At 35.0% G+C, this 15,068-nt stretch overlaps 1 protein-coding gene across 1 annotated transcript in view; it reads left to right on the forward strand.

Annotated features, from left to right (window-relative positions):
• The window catches only part of RPGRIP1L (RPGRIP1-like), a gene marked incomplete at its 5' end in the record, with an annotated part of 32,791 nt that extends 23,509 nt beyond the window's left edge, over window positions 1-9,282 (forward strand). Inside the window, 2 exons of the mRNA XM_010191250.1 lie at window positions 5,992-6,125; window positions 9,170-9,282. Of these exons, the coding sequence (XP_010189552.1) occupies window positions 5,992-6,125; window positions 9,170-9,282 (247 nt within the window). The remainder of the gene's footprint in view (window positions 1-5,991; window positions 6,126-9,169) is intronic.
• Between the last annotated feature and the right edge of the window lie 5,786 nt (window positions 9,283-15,068).

Genomic DNA, 15,068 nt, shown 5'->3' on the forward strand with positions numbered 1-15,068 from the left:
TCCCTGAGTAGGTTCGTGTGGCATAGAATATTGCAACCTTTCTCACTGCTATTTTAGCTATGTGTTTTGGGGGATTTTTTTGGTTTGTTTTCTTAACAACCTCATTTTGCAGAAGATAAATTCTATCATCAGCGTTCTAACACTAATGAATTTGAAAAGTATGTATCTATCTGGTGGTGGAGTAATGCATCTGCTTTCTGGTTTCAGAGTGGAAAACAGTATAGATATATATAGCATCTGTAGTATTTAGTATAGATATGTATACTAAATATTTAACAAACTTCAGGTAAAAATATAGCAAAATAATAACAGTTGAGCTTTTTCCCACAACAGAAGCATTCATTTTTCATATGTACCGTTGTAGTACTGTCCTCTGTGTCACTAGGTAGGTTGTTTCCTGCTTTTGTTGGTGTGTCTAGTTTGGTCTGTGGTGAAATTTCAATTCTGTATTGACTAAATAGCAAGGCAGGAAGTTCATCAGTAGCTCAGTTCCCCACTTTATTCTAGCAGGAGGACCACCAAGAAACAAGGCTTATGGAAAGATTCTGCCTATACACCAAATGTTTTCAACTTTATGCATTTTAAACCTGGCCTAGTTATATCTTCAACACATGTTTTCTATCACAAGCCTTACAAACTAATATCAGAGCTTTTTCAGCTGAAACTGGAACTGAACTAAACTAATGCTTTAAAGCTCAGGAAACCAGATTATCAAGGATATAAATATCATTGAAAATTGCCTGCACGTGGCTTAGCCTGACACTTTATTGATGTTTGTGCTATGCCAAATTATAAAAGCATAGATAGTGTCTTATGTATATTAAGGGGTGTATTAAGTTTTCAGGTGAACTTTCTCCTTGTCACAATAAATGTTGTTAGAAATGATACTCATGATTGAATCCATGCTAGAACATAAATAGATACATCACGTGCTATTTTTGTCTTCCAAAAGGAGAGTCACTTTAATGAATATCCCTTGAAAAAGAAAGATAGTCTCAGATGTTAAGAGATATTAATATAATATATAAAATTTCTGCTAAGCCAAAGTTGCAACTATAGTCTAATCCTGTAGTTGAAACAGGAGCCAAATTGGCCCTGAAAATAAGGCATTTCACGGCCTAATACTCTTTTAGTTTATACTTACAAATAAATAAATGCAGACTGACATGGCATTTACATGGGAAAGTTTATTTCATAGAACCTTAGAATCATTTAGGTTGGGAAAGACCATTAAGAGTCCAATTGTTAACCTAACACTGCCAAGTCCATCACTAAACCATGTCCTTAAGCATCACATCTACCCATCTTTTAAATATTTCCAGGGTTGGTGACTCCACCACTTCCCTGGGCAGCCTGTTCCAAGGCCTGACAGCTCTTGCCGTTATAGAATTTTTTCATAGTAGCAAATCTAAAATTTGTTGGCAGTGGGGTTTACTGTTCATTAAAAGATAAGATTTCAAAACAAAGTTTATTTTTCTCTTCTTTCAATTTCATTTCTTGATATAGAATCATTGTGTTTATTAAAAATGTGGATTTTGGTGCCACATTTGAATAAATGGCTTTAGTGGTTAAGAATGCAAGAATATTCAGTATTCAAGAAAATAAAGAAAACATGCTGCTAAATAGAGTGATAGGAAATCTAAAATATATGAGCAATAGGAGATTAGAAGCGCTGCTAAAAATTCTATTTAGGTTAGTAATTGTTGCTCACCACTAAGATAGTTCTTATCTTTTGACAAGCACCTTTGTCTTTATGTTTTCAGACAGACAGTGTCTCCGTCACTAATATGGAGATGTTGCCAGAACACTCGCTTTTCCATATAGCTGTACTGTGTGACACGGGCAGCCCTTTTGTTTTGTTTCTTTTCCTGTATAATAGGGATTCAAACTGCATTTCTTATTTATGTTAGGAAGCTATACTTTGCAAAAAAAACCAAGGAATGTACACAATTATTATTTTGTCATCTGAACTCGATAGTTATTTACTTATGTGTTTGAGTCTTTAAATCAGTTAATAGCAGGAGGCGTTTCTGGCAGTCCATTTAACTTACTGTAACTGTCCCATAGTTCTATTTTATTCTTCATCCTGTTTGTATCCCACTGCTGCCTTTGAGTCACATAGAGAAACTTACCTGATTTCCCATGCCAAATTGTACAATGCTTGCAGACCTGGCGGTAGAGTGTATGCTCTTCTGACAAGTGTCAGAAGAGACGTATGTGAAGAATGGAGGAATCCATTACTCTAGCAGTCACCCTGCTGGGATAACAAGAGTGAACAGGTTTATGCAAGAGGTTTCCGGGTTGATCCTGACAGCTGCGTCGTTTCTTGGTAGGAAATGATTGTTACTCTAAAAAGCTGACTATATGAAGTCATTGTTCTCCAAAGTAACAAAAATCTATGCATCCATATTATAGGAGTATAGCTTATGCATACAGTGTTAGGTTCCCATTACTATTCTGTATTAACACACAAGGTTTTCTCCTTGCTGTTTAACAGTGACTGATCTATGGAGTAAAGATTTAGAATCAAATCTGCCTACATCCCAGCTTTGTCCAGCCACTCTAAATTCCCTGTTGGGGATAATACCTTTAGGTGTCATCATAACAAAAACAAATATTTGTCCAGGTTTGTCTGCTTCCTTGTAAAGCACATCTTAAGTTTAAGACAATTATTACTTTTTACTTTTTTTTTTTGGCCCTTTATTAGCAGACAAGTTTCATTTAGTTCTCTAGTCTTTCTTGCAGTGGCTAGCAAATATCTTCCCAGGTGGTACTTTTAACGGGATGTCAGGATTTCTTATTCTGTCAGAAGCCATGGGATTCCTGCAAGGAAGTGAGTGCTGATAGCTGATGTGATGGAAAGGAAATGTGGAAATGAGCCAGAGAGGAAGTCTAGGTTTTTAGAGAGAAGTTCAGGAGAGGAACACTATACATAGCTTTATTTATGAAAGAAATCCTAGTATGCACTTGTTATTCCAACTGCCATCCATGTTTTAGGTCAGTGAGGCAGCGTTAAGGTAAGATGGGACACTCACTGCACGTTTGTGCATTCTGTGCCAAAGTGGAGTGAGGAGTCTGTTCATGTGCAGTGTGTTCCAATGCAATGTAACCTGTGCCTTTTTAGCCACTTCAACCTGAAAACAAAACTCTTGCAATTTTTGATAAGTGAAGAAAACTAGTTAAACCATACTGAATATTGTATTTAAGTCTTTTCTAAACTGAAAGCATTTGTAATATTTTTAAAAAATACAAAAGTCAAAGTGACTGTGGTACTATTCTTGCAGTCTGCTAGTTGGAGTATTCTCATGGGATCCAGAGTTCAAATCTCTTCCTTTCTAATTGGCAGCAAAGATTTAATTCAATATTGTAACCTTGTAGACACGTTGGAACCCTAAGTTGTTGGAGGTGCAGTTCTTTTGATCTGTTTTGTTGAAGTTTGCTCTATTAATGTAAAATACTTGCATGTGATTTGTACCAGACAGTGTGCTAGTGTGAACAGCTCTCCACTTTGGCTATAAGGCACTGTCCCAAATGTTATTAGGCCTGCTTTTAGTTTATGCTTTAGTGAAAATTTTAGTAGGGGTCGGTCCACTTAAGTGGTAATAACACATCCAGCACTAATCTCCTCCTCTTCTGTCACTGTCTTAACTGCTGAGCTGGTTTCTTCAATTGACTCAATGTAACATTGACACTGAATCATAACAAAAACAGATCTGCTCCAAATACAATCCCAATCCAGTGTTATTAGTTATTCTCATGATTTTTTTATTTGTTAATATTTCATTTAATATCTGTCTTGCACATCTAAGTATTTCTTTCCTTTTGATTGAGTTTTGGCAGTTTTCCTGCTGCTTACCTCTGTGCCAGCATCGTAAGTTAGATCCAGTGTAGTCAATCAAGCCATCCGCTGTTGGAAATAGCTGTGATATTTTTTGGGTTTTGCCTCCAGAAATATTTCTGAAGACACCTATTTTCAATATTTTCAAAATTTTCAATAGGTGTCTGATTTTAGTGACAAACAAATATTTATGTGTATATTTTCTGTAGCAAATATTTGTTAATAAGAGCCAAGCACAAAAATAAACTACCTTAAAAGCTTATTGCAGTTGTTAGGCTTAAAGTCTTTTAGGAAGGTTTGATTATATTTTGTCCAATATATCCTTTCCTGTAGACCTGGATTTTATGCAAATTAATTTTTACTTATTTTGAATTATGCTTATTGTTTTTAGGCTGTAAAGCTCACAAGCATTCACAGTTTAAACAACATTGCCAAGACATACAAAAAAAAGTAGTCAGCTCTGAATTCCTGCCATTTTGTCAGTGCTTCTGGCCCCTACACAAGCCACTAACTCAAGTCAGCTCTAGCACAATGCTGGAATTATGTGTTTAGCAGAAAAGCCATACTTTTCTTTGTAAGTCATGAGTGTAATTTAAGTACACAGAAGAAATGTATTTTCTGGAGTTGTTGGGTTTCGATGTTTGGGGTGGATAAACACAGGGTTTTTTAGACAGCATGGTAAATACTCAACAGCCTTTATTTTATATATAAGAGAGACACAGAATAATGAAGATAAAGTAAGAGATGTATTGGTTAGAGGGAACAAGTGCAGGACAAATTGCTGTGTAAGGTCCAACTTTAACTAATGAAGACACAAGACAACAGTGGAAAGATACTATTTTGAGATAACTGCCTTTAGCTTCCTGTTAGTTTTGTGGAATGTGTTCTTGGCTAGAATATGCTCTCCAAGTATCTAAATGAGGTGTGAAAATTCTCAGTAGCTTTCAGCTAAATATTTTACACTGTGTGTTTGGAAATACTTGTTTATGGCTGGGTATGAGTTGAATATGGCTAGTATTTCTAATGTCATTCACCTTTCTCAAGTGTTTATCTCATGTCTCCCACACCACTCAGTGTAAAGCCAAGAAATGCATGGCTTAAAACTTACTGAGGCTAGATCTAAATCATCAAGTGGTGCAGACCAGAGAATCTCCAGTGCAAAGCAGTTTTTCCTCATGTTCTGATATTCACACACACAGATTTTTAGGATGGTTTTGAGAATTCAAACTACCAGTTGATCCTATAGACTGAATGTCTGTTGCAGTGGGGTGCGGTAGGGGTAAGTAGTCCATGAGCACATCTCCAGTGTAGTTTAGTCCAGTCCAACAGAAATCCAATTAACATCTTCCAAGACCACTATGCAAATAAAACACCATAACTGGGGGCAACCAGAAAGTTTTACTTAAGTATGCTTCACATCAAAGCTGAATTAATCATACAGGTGCATCTTATGTGGCCTGACTGAATTAAAATAGGTGAATTTTTTTAGCAAGTTTATGGTATTAAAAGATTTTAACCAACAAAACGTAATTACATTTAATCTGAGCCTTCTATTATCGCTTATGAGTTGTTCGTTTTTGTATAGGAAAAAAGTGCGTGTCATGGTCAACACCATAAAAATAAAAATAAAGCAAAACCCTAACTATATTTTTAGGTATTTTATAAATGAGTTTTGCTAAAAGCCTCGAGATACATAGGTCATTTTTTTATTTTTATGGGGTGTAAATATAAAGAAATTAAGTGACCTGAAGAGTTGATTCAGCAGCTGAGCTAAATAAACTTACAAGTTTCAAATGAAAAAAAGTCTTTAATCCTTAGATTATTCTGCCACATTAACAAGAATCACGCCACAGGGTGGTGGGGAGGGCAGAGAAAAATGAAAAAGTTCTGTAAGCCTGCAGATCTGTGGTTGCAACCTCTCTGCCCTTCGGGTACTGCTAGATAATGCTAAAGGAGGGAAGATTTAAAAGAAAGGATCTTGGACTATTCTTGTCGTGGAAAATGTTGAATATAGGTGATGAAGACTTAGGGTTTATGCCTAACTGGTAAAACAGAGTGTGTGTTTTGCCTTTTTTTTTGTTTGGGGTTTTTTTTTCCCTCCTTTTTTTAATCTTCAACTGTTCTTGAAGGTAACTTTTTTTTTTAATGCTTAGCCTAAGATTCACAGTGATCAGTGAACCCCTAGCAGTTGAACACGACCTTGAATGTGAAGAAATCGGCTTTGCTAATGTCAGTTTGAGAGAGATATTCCAGAAGCAAAGAGATATCATTGAGCAAGATATTGATGGTAAGTTTTAGAGATTACTTTGTTGTAAACTAAAAATAATTTGTTGAATTTCTGCTTTTCTCTGCAAGCTTTACTGTGCAAGTAATTTTTTGACACTGTTTCAATAAGAAATTCTTCATTAATAACTAATGGCTTCCATATTTATTTGCAAAAGTCTGCAAAAGCCGTGTACTATTGTTATTCTTTAAAATCTGTTTTAAAAAAACCCCAAACCAAGCAGCCTTCCCAGCTCACAATAATTAATTTATAAAACCTGTCCTGAGCTTTCAGGAAATGTCCACTTACTGTAATTATTTTGTACACCTTGCTTAATGCTAGCAAGACTATAAACATATATTTTCTTATTGAAATTTATGCCAGCAATTCTGTATTGCTAATGTCTGTGTCTTGTTTGAAGTTATGTTATAACCCCCAGAGTACCTCAGGCTTGTGTCCTCCATATGAAACCTGTGTTTGAGACATATGCGGTACTGGTGGTTTTGGTTAGGTATCAGTTTAGAGTAAGCATCCTTCTGTAACAGCCTGTGTCTGAACTTTCACTGTGAGAAAGGTGAGGTGAGTAAGAGGTGAGGAATCTTCTGTTTCCTGGGTCTTATGACAGCATTTCTATAACACTGGTAAGAAGACTCAAGAAGGCTACTTGGTCCTTTCATAGACAGTGAAGGAAAATACTCTTCTTGCTTAGACTTTCCTGTTCCCCAAGGTAGCAGGGGCATGGTTATCAGTTCCTCTCCTGTTTTCCCCATTGTGGTAAAGCTCAGTGAAGAAGCTGAGGGTGTAGCTGTTATAAAACAGTTACTCTCCTATAAAGATAAGTGAACCAGCTTAATTACTAGACACAGTGCACCCATGTTTGCAAGGTACTCTTTGCAATAGCAAGAATTCTGGCTAGCCCTACTAGAATGCCAAGCTAATGGGACTTTGCTACTTCTACTGCTGTGTCTGATTACCATACCTTGAGTGATGGGGAGCTGAGTAGTGAGGGAAATAAATCGGCTTTCTTGTCCATTTCCATTATCATGCATTATTTGTATCCCTGCTGTAACTAAAATACTCTAAGTATGCATCAAAGTTCCAGGAACACACTACAGAAAATTCTAAGAAGAATAAAATTTCTGGAAAAATAATGTACAGATTTGATGCACTTCTTACTGTGGCTGAACGACTTAATATTTTCTCCACCAATAATTTTTCTCTCTAATGACCAGTACTTCAATATTATGAGTAGCATTTCTTCCCCTAATCATAAAACATTTAAACTGATTTTTACTTTACGTACATTATATGTATGAAAGCAATAGTAATAGATAGAAATACTTTGATTCTTATTCCTATCCTCATTACTCCCCTTCCCTGAATATGCTGTACAGTTTAGATTTTTTTATTGCATCCATAACCATATTTTCTGAAAACTTAGGACTTTAAAAGACTTGAAATTAATTTTACATTACTATATGTCAGATCATCATAGAAGTAGAATATATCAGTATATTTTCTTTGACAAAGTAATTGTAAAAGTATGTGTTCTTAAGATCTGGACACGAACTTCAATTAAATTTAACAGCAGAATAAATAGAATCCCTAAATAATATTGTACACATTTTCTGAGGTGGGTATTGGTTTGAGGGACAAATAATAAACCTAGACACAGGTAAATTCATAGAACGCTACCACAGGAAGATCTAATCATTCTTTTTGAGGACTGCAAGTATATACCTTTTTCATATCTTGTGCCTTTCCTTGCTGATTGTGTGAGTGTCCTACGTGAAATTTGAAGCAATTAAGTGAACAGCGAAGCAAGAGGCTGGGTGAAAATGAGTAAAGACAAGGCATAAAACAGTATGTCTCGGAGATAATATGACAATAGTCAAACTGAGAAAACAGAATTAATGTTGTCTTCTGATATCATTAATTACAGTTATCCTACTGTTCTTGTAAGTAAAAAGAATAACATCTCCTGAAGTCTGCTGACAGTTCACAGAGTGATTCATCCAAGGATATTCAATTTAGATCTCTAAGAATAGTATTCAGTCTGTCCTATAATAAATAGCTTTATCAACCAAGTAAATTATGGAACATTTAGTCCATATTTTTCTTTCTTCCAATCTCTTCTGAGCTGTCCCACCGGCCTAGAAGTTGTAGTGTACAATTATCATTGCATGTCCCAGAGTACGTATCCCAGTTAATACAGTAAATATGTAACCTTGCTATTTGTCTGCTGTATAATTTGCTTTGAAAATATGTACATTCAAGATTATTTGTTTTAATTCAAATTCCTTCTAGAGTCATGTTAGGCAGCCTCATTTCTTTTTATGCAAGACTGGGGAAGAGCCTCATTTTTGGCTTAGCAGCATGTTTTTAATCACAGCAGCAGAGATTGTGGCCCTCTGGGCTTACTTAGATGTTGTAAAAGAGTGCAATTTTAAACCGTTAGCTAATTTCTGTAAAATAGAAATTTTAAATACTATTTTAAAACTCACAAACACAAAGGCAGTTAAATAGTTTAGTCTAGGAGAAATTCCATCTTTGTCTACACTTCACTGTTTTACAACACATAGAAGCCCGAAATATAAATAATTTTGCATTGCACCAACTGGAAAAAAGGATTTACTATTGAAATACTAGTAACTGTCCAGGCTGATTTGGACCGGTCATAAAACTATATAGAAAATGCATTAATCAGTGTATATTTTACTTAGAAGTATTTATAAGTATGCATATATGTCTCTAATGCGGTTAGGAACATCTGTATTTGCATACTGTGGAAAATAATTAATTTACATACGCAATTATCGTACAGATAGTTTTCTTTATTTTAAATTTCATTCACACACTAATACTTTTATTGATGTACCTTCTAGTTCCTAGAGTGCTCAGTTCCCAGTAGGCTGAGTGTCTGAACTGGAAGATTTCTTCTTTCTTTATTTTTTTTAGGCATATGGTAGGTGCCTTTTAATCTGTCCAAATGCTAAGGACCATTATCAGAATAAAATCAAAGCCTTAAATGAAATTGCTAATGCTGTTTTCTGATGTTTCCTTTCTAGTTTTCGATGCAGAAGATGATAGTGCAGTAATTGGAAAGCTCAAAGTAACAGTGGAAGCCCTCCATGCACTGCATTCAGTCTATGAGGAATGGAAAGATGACTCGGAGGCATGAAAGGGATGTTTGCCTACAGAAGTTCTTTCTCCCAGTGTAAATACATGCTTGATAGTGCTTCAGAGATGAGATCTTTGTAATTCTTACAGTATATTTAATGTATAATTTATATGAAAAGGACGCTTGATTTGTAGTTGTAAAGTTTTGTATACTTTTCAGTCTGTTTGTTTTTATATTTCCCCCTAAGGCTAAGAATCTCTCCACAATGGACAACGTCTTGTAAATAATTAATACCTACATGATTGAACGATGTGCTTTATTTGCATTTTCCATATTTTTTCTGCATAAAATAGTAATAAAAATGCAAGTCAAATTTTTAATTTTTAATAAAAAAACCATAAGCCTTAGAAAACTGATTAAAAATACTTTTATGTTATCCCTAATCACCCCACTTAATGGAATGCCTGTGATTAGCCTCATTAAGAATTTTATACTGTGAAGATTTTATTAAAAGCAATATATGAAAATTACTTGGATTAATGTGTTAATCTGCCTCTTTAAAATGCTAATATCCATTTTATGCACATTAAATCTCAGTATGTGTTTTCTTTGATGCATGCAGTTCCTATCAATTAAATGTAAAAAATGAGGCTAGTTGCAGGACTTATTAAATTACTGCAACCTTTTTTAAAATAACTTTTACCCTTCTACTAACTTTATAATCAGCTGTTTATGATTATCATTATTTGAAGTAGGGGGAGGGCAGGCACAGTCATTTTTTTCTGTACCATAAAAGATTTACTTTCAGCGAACATCTGTCAAAGCACAAAAAGAAGCCATATAGTATCCATTTTCGCTTCACCTAGTTTGAGCTGTAGGGACAAGCAACTGTGTTTTCATTTGGTTTTTATCACTTTTAGAATTTACATCAAACATATACAAGGAATTGTTGTATCTGAATAACCAGTGTCTGGCTCGGAAAGTTAATTTTCCAGCTTTTAACCAATCTCAGTGAAGGATTTAATTGATATTTTTAATGGAGCTGTGAATCAATGCTGCAAAAGGATTGTCTCTTGAGAATGAGGATATAATACATTTCATTTTTTAATTTACTTTTTTATTTGTCATTTTCTTCAAAGGATTTTATAGGCTGTGGATTTCCACTGTTTGCAAACAGGCTATGTTTCTTCATAAGCATATGTAAAGTATTCAGAGAGATAAGTAATTTATTAAAATCTACCTAATTTGCCGTGATATATTAAATCTCTGCTTCAGTGATCACAGACCATTTCATTTAGAGAATTAGGCATTCCCTCTTTGTGTGATTAAAGCTCTGGAAAATGAGTTCTTTGCTCCTATTTGTGAACATTCAAAGCCTGCTAATGGCAAGAAGATGGAATAGATTATGAGACAATTCATTACAGTTCAACAGGAAAAAAAAACCAGCTATAATGCAGAAATGCAAGTATGAATATCTGCATATAGTTCGAACCATCTGTGCTCTAATGGCTTCAATAATGGCTCTTCGTCTTCAGTAGGCTTTGAAATGACATCCATACAATATTAATTTGTTGATGTACGTTATGAGGCCAATGGTATGAACATAGTCTGACCACAGAAATCTCTGAATTCAGGCATGAACCGATGGGGTGACTCCATTTTAGGACCTACCATCGTCAGTAGGACTTCTCATCCAGACTTTGCCAGTCCTCACAGCATTTCATTCCTCTGGAACTTTTAGGAGACCACAGACAGCTGCATTCCTAAACCCCTCCATTCTTCAGTTAATGGCCATATGTTTGTTGTCATTTGGGCTGGCGCTTAGTTTGTCGTTTTGGCCACTATTTCTAGCTTTTTTTGGCTCTGTGCATCTATATTGTCAGTAAGACTGTTATTATACATTACGATAATTTGAAACAGCTAGATTCAACACTGAGATTAACCAAGTGGCTTTTTAGAAATTTAGTTGCGGTATTCTGCCAGGAGGTTCTTATTATTCTTTGCAAACCAAACTAAATATCCTGCACATAAACAAAGAAGCAAATTGTACTGAGTTTTAGTGTGTGACTGTTTACTGACTTGCAGGAGAACTATGTAACTGGTGCTTGTTTTCTTCTGAAATAAACCATGTGGTAAAATTAGAAAATCAGTAATGTTCATCTCACTTAAACGTTTACAGTAACACCCTTAACACTTAATCTTCGCCATCTGAAGTTGAAAACTTAGAAACCAAGCATTCATCTGTTCATTAAACACAGACTTCTTCGGTAAGTTACTGCAAAATACTCCAGTTGACATTTGGTTACATTGTGCTAACTGTTCTCAGTGACTCCAACATACAACACGTAATTTGCCTCGGATTCCTAAATGCATTTCTTTGTAAGGCTCACTGTTACTCAGCTTTGGATTTAAAAAAATAATCTTGATTCCTATTCATGTCTATTACCAAGACAGATATAATATTCAGTGAGGATTTTTCCAACAGATGGATTGTATTATCTTGTGTAGCATAAACGTATGAACATACTAGAAAGTTTTATTCTTGCACTAAATAGTCTGTATTATTTCCAACATGCTTACTCTTAAGTCTAAACAGCACTGTGCAGGGAAAGTGGAGAATGTAATCTACTATGATTTTGTCCAGATTTTAGCTGTGAATAGTGCAAAGAAAACTTATATTTACGTTCTCTTTAGCCCTTTTTTGTGTACAATATGTTAGTAAGCACACTCCTTTTTCTGCATTTTCAAAAAGGAGCTTTATTAATGATGGATACTGCTATACTTTGAAATGTTACTTAATTAAAATTCATTTTTGTGGAATAGATATTTTTTTCCTATGGTGTGGCTTGGATGCAACACTTGTCCTGCATAAGGTGAATTGTGCAGGATCAGGTGATCAGTTTTATTTGGGTTTTTTCTCCATTAATTATTACAGCTTAAAGCTTTGTTGTGCTATCTTCTTATGTGATCTAATGGCTGTTATTTTCCAAGTGTCCCAGGTATGTTTATCAAGATGAACACTTAAGGTTAGATCAAAATACTGTTTTGGAGGTTTTTTATGTTGCTTTTAACCTCTTATAATCTTAACCTAGGGATGGAAGTTATAAGAACAAATACTTCGTGTACCAAGGTAATACCTCTATGAACTTGATTGCTTTTGCTGTACAGTAAGTCTCAGTTTATCTCGTTATACCCTTAGAAGAGTAGATATAACATGGTAAAAAATTACAATAACTTGCCTCATAGAACTTCTACAACCGAAGATCAGTATTTATCTTAATAGTAATATTGTTTTTAAATGTTTTTTGTTATTTTAAGGCATAGTAAGACATTATCATAACTGAAGAAGTCACTAAAGATACCAAGGTTGTTAAATTTCATTTTCTTATTTTATATTTGAACTAAGAAATAAATTCAATTACTGACTTAAAACTGTGCAACAAATTTTATTGCGTGTTTCAGAACCAGAGAAATATTTTATTTTGCAGTTACACAGACAGGTCTTTTTGCAGGTGAATATAGCGATTTATCCATCAGTTTGCCAGATATTGCACAAATGAATAAATACCTTTTATCAGACTTCCTTACCGTTACTGTTCATGATACAGGTCTTAGTAATTGACCTAGATCCCAATGCCTGACTGTCTTCACTGTGAAAAAAGGAGCTGCATTTCTAAACATTGCTTCAATCCAAATTGAAGCCAAATCCAGATGTAAGCACATGAAACAGCTTCTGCAGTTCATATGTTACCTTATACCCATTTTTTTTCCAGTTCTGTGGATGGCATAAGCATGACCTTGTTTGTAATTTGTTTCAGCCATTTAACATTTTTCACAGAAATACGAATAATATGGCATTTTAGTGCTGACCTTCATGCTTACTACTTTGCAGTATGCCTGCAAATTTCCATCCAGTTTTGTGAAGCAATTGGAAATAAAAAAGCTATGTTACTGTTAATGATGTGGTTTGCTCAGATAACGTTTCTGTAGGTTTCAGTAGTAAAGTGTTTTCCAGTCTACTGTGGTTTATTCTTGGTTTTGTTATGTTGGGCTTAGATTATTTTAAGAGTAAGAGAACAAACAGATAAAAAAGACGAGGCTCACATTGAAATTGTACTCTTCATGAACTTTATTCATGAATTCCTAACACATTTTAGATTCACAAATAAGCTATCTTCCCTGAGCTGTGAGAAACAGGAATATAAATCTGGAACCTCTGTCCACATCTGTTCTCTGTATCAAAATGTATCTTACTTCAGTGGCCCAACATTAATAACTGCAACAGTACAAGACAGGTCTTGCACATGATCTAGCAATGGTTTGTTTAACATTTTTGTGGATTTGGAAAAGACTCTATTTTCTATTTAGACAAGCTGTCATTCTTATTGAATGCAAAATTATTTCTTTATGCATTAAAGCTGCACGAGCTGAACTTCCCTTGAAAAAAACATTGGAAAAATGTGGTCTTTTTTCTAAAAAAAAAATAAAATCAATGAAGTGAAATGTCTTTTGCTTGAAGAACTATCATGCAACCAGTGGTTATACTGATTACCTACCCATAAGTATAAACAGCTACAACAGCTGATAGTCTGACTCCAGTGGTAATAAAAAACTGGAAATGCGTTACCATATCTAAGGCAATTTTCCAAAAGAAATTAAAGAAGGGCACAGCAATCAGCATCTGACTCCAAACACACAGTACACCAATAGTAAATAAAACACAGCAAATTTAAGAGGAGAATGTACAGGATATCTTTCTGCATTTTGAAAACATTCTTCAACCTTCTTCTCTCTGTAGTAAGCAGTTATTGTAGTACACCAAAACCAGATCCATTTGGAAACTTTCCAATAGGTTGGTCATGTCAATGGTATCATTTACATCTTAGATGAAATACACCAAAATTAAACTATTTGTAAAGCAATATCAGTTGTGTATCAGAATACAGTGAATATAACCTGAGTAAGAATATATGGGGGGGGGTTGATGTAGCCTATCTTTATTTAAGTCAAACAAGTTACTGTAACTTATAATTATTTTAGAATGGAATTTTCAGTTATCTACACAAAAGTCTTTAGTAACTGCTTTTCACAGAGGTTTGTAAGAGTAATGAGGGATTGCATCTCCACCTCCAATATCAGGCAAATAGCACAGGGGCCTGTAAGATAGCCCCTGTACATCTATTAATGGATCCCATAACAACATACATGTTGTGAAGAGCACTGATTACTGTAAATTACTGTTAAATTTCTCTTCACTATCTTCTCTTTTTGAGTTGGCCTGTTTCAGGAGAGAGCACAGCAGTTGACTGTTGTGAAGTCTGTCGGGTGAGACATGCTGTTTCTCCATCGTTAGCGTTCTCTGGGGGACAGTCTCCCTAGAGCAGGAAAGGGAAAATTAAAAAAAAATGGGGAAAAATTGATAAGAACTCCTTAGATGCTATAAATCAAAATACTTTTTGTGCTTGACTTGCAATTCAGTAAGTGGAAGTCCACATACTGTCAGACCCACAACCACAATGCTTCCACTTAGTTGATTGTAAATTTTGATGAATTTCCAGAAAGTTGCAATGGTGATGGAAAGAAAGAGCATAGAAAGATATAGTGCAAAGATATTAAGCTCTTTAGGTTGTAGAATTAGTTTATGGTTAAGAGGGCAACAGATTGGAATATTTCCATATTGTAACTGTGTATATTTTCTGATAGAATTTCTTTCCTGTTGCAGTCTTGTCAGACTTCAGATATCTTCTTTGTAACCAGAGAGCACTGCCTCAAAACCGGCAGGATCACAGGAGGGGTGAGGCTGGAGAGGACCCCTGGAGGTCACCTTGCACTACCCCACTGTTTCC

This window comes from Mesitornis unicolor, unplaced genomic scaffold (assembly GCF_000695765.1).
Source record: "Mesitornis unicolor isolate BGI_N332 unplaced genomic scaffold, ASM69576v1 scaffold4249, whole genome shotgun sequence".
NCBI classification, from domain to species: domain Eukaryota; kingdom Metazoa; phylum Chordata; class Aves; order Mesitornithiformes; family Mesitornithidae; genus Mesitornis; species Mesitornis unicolor.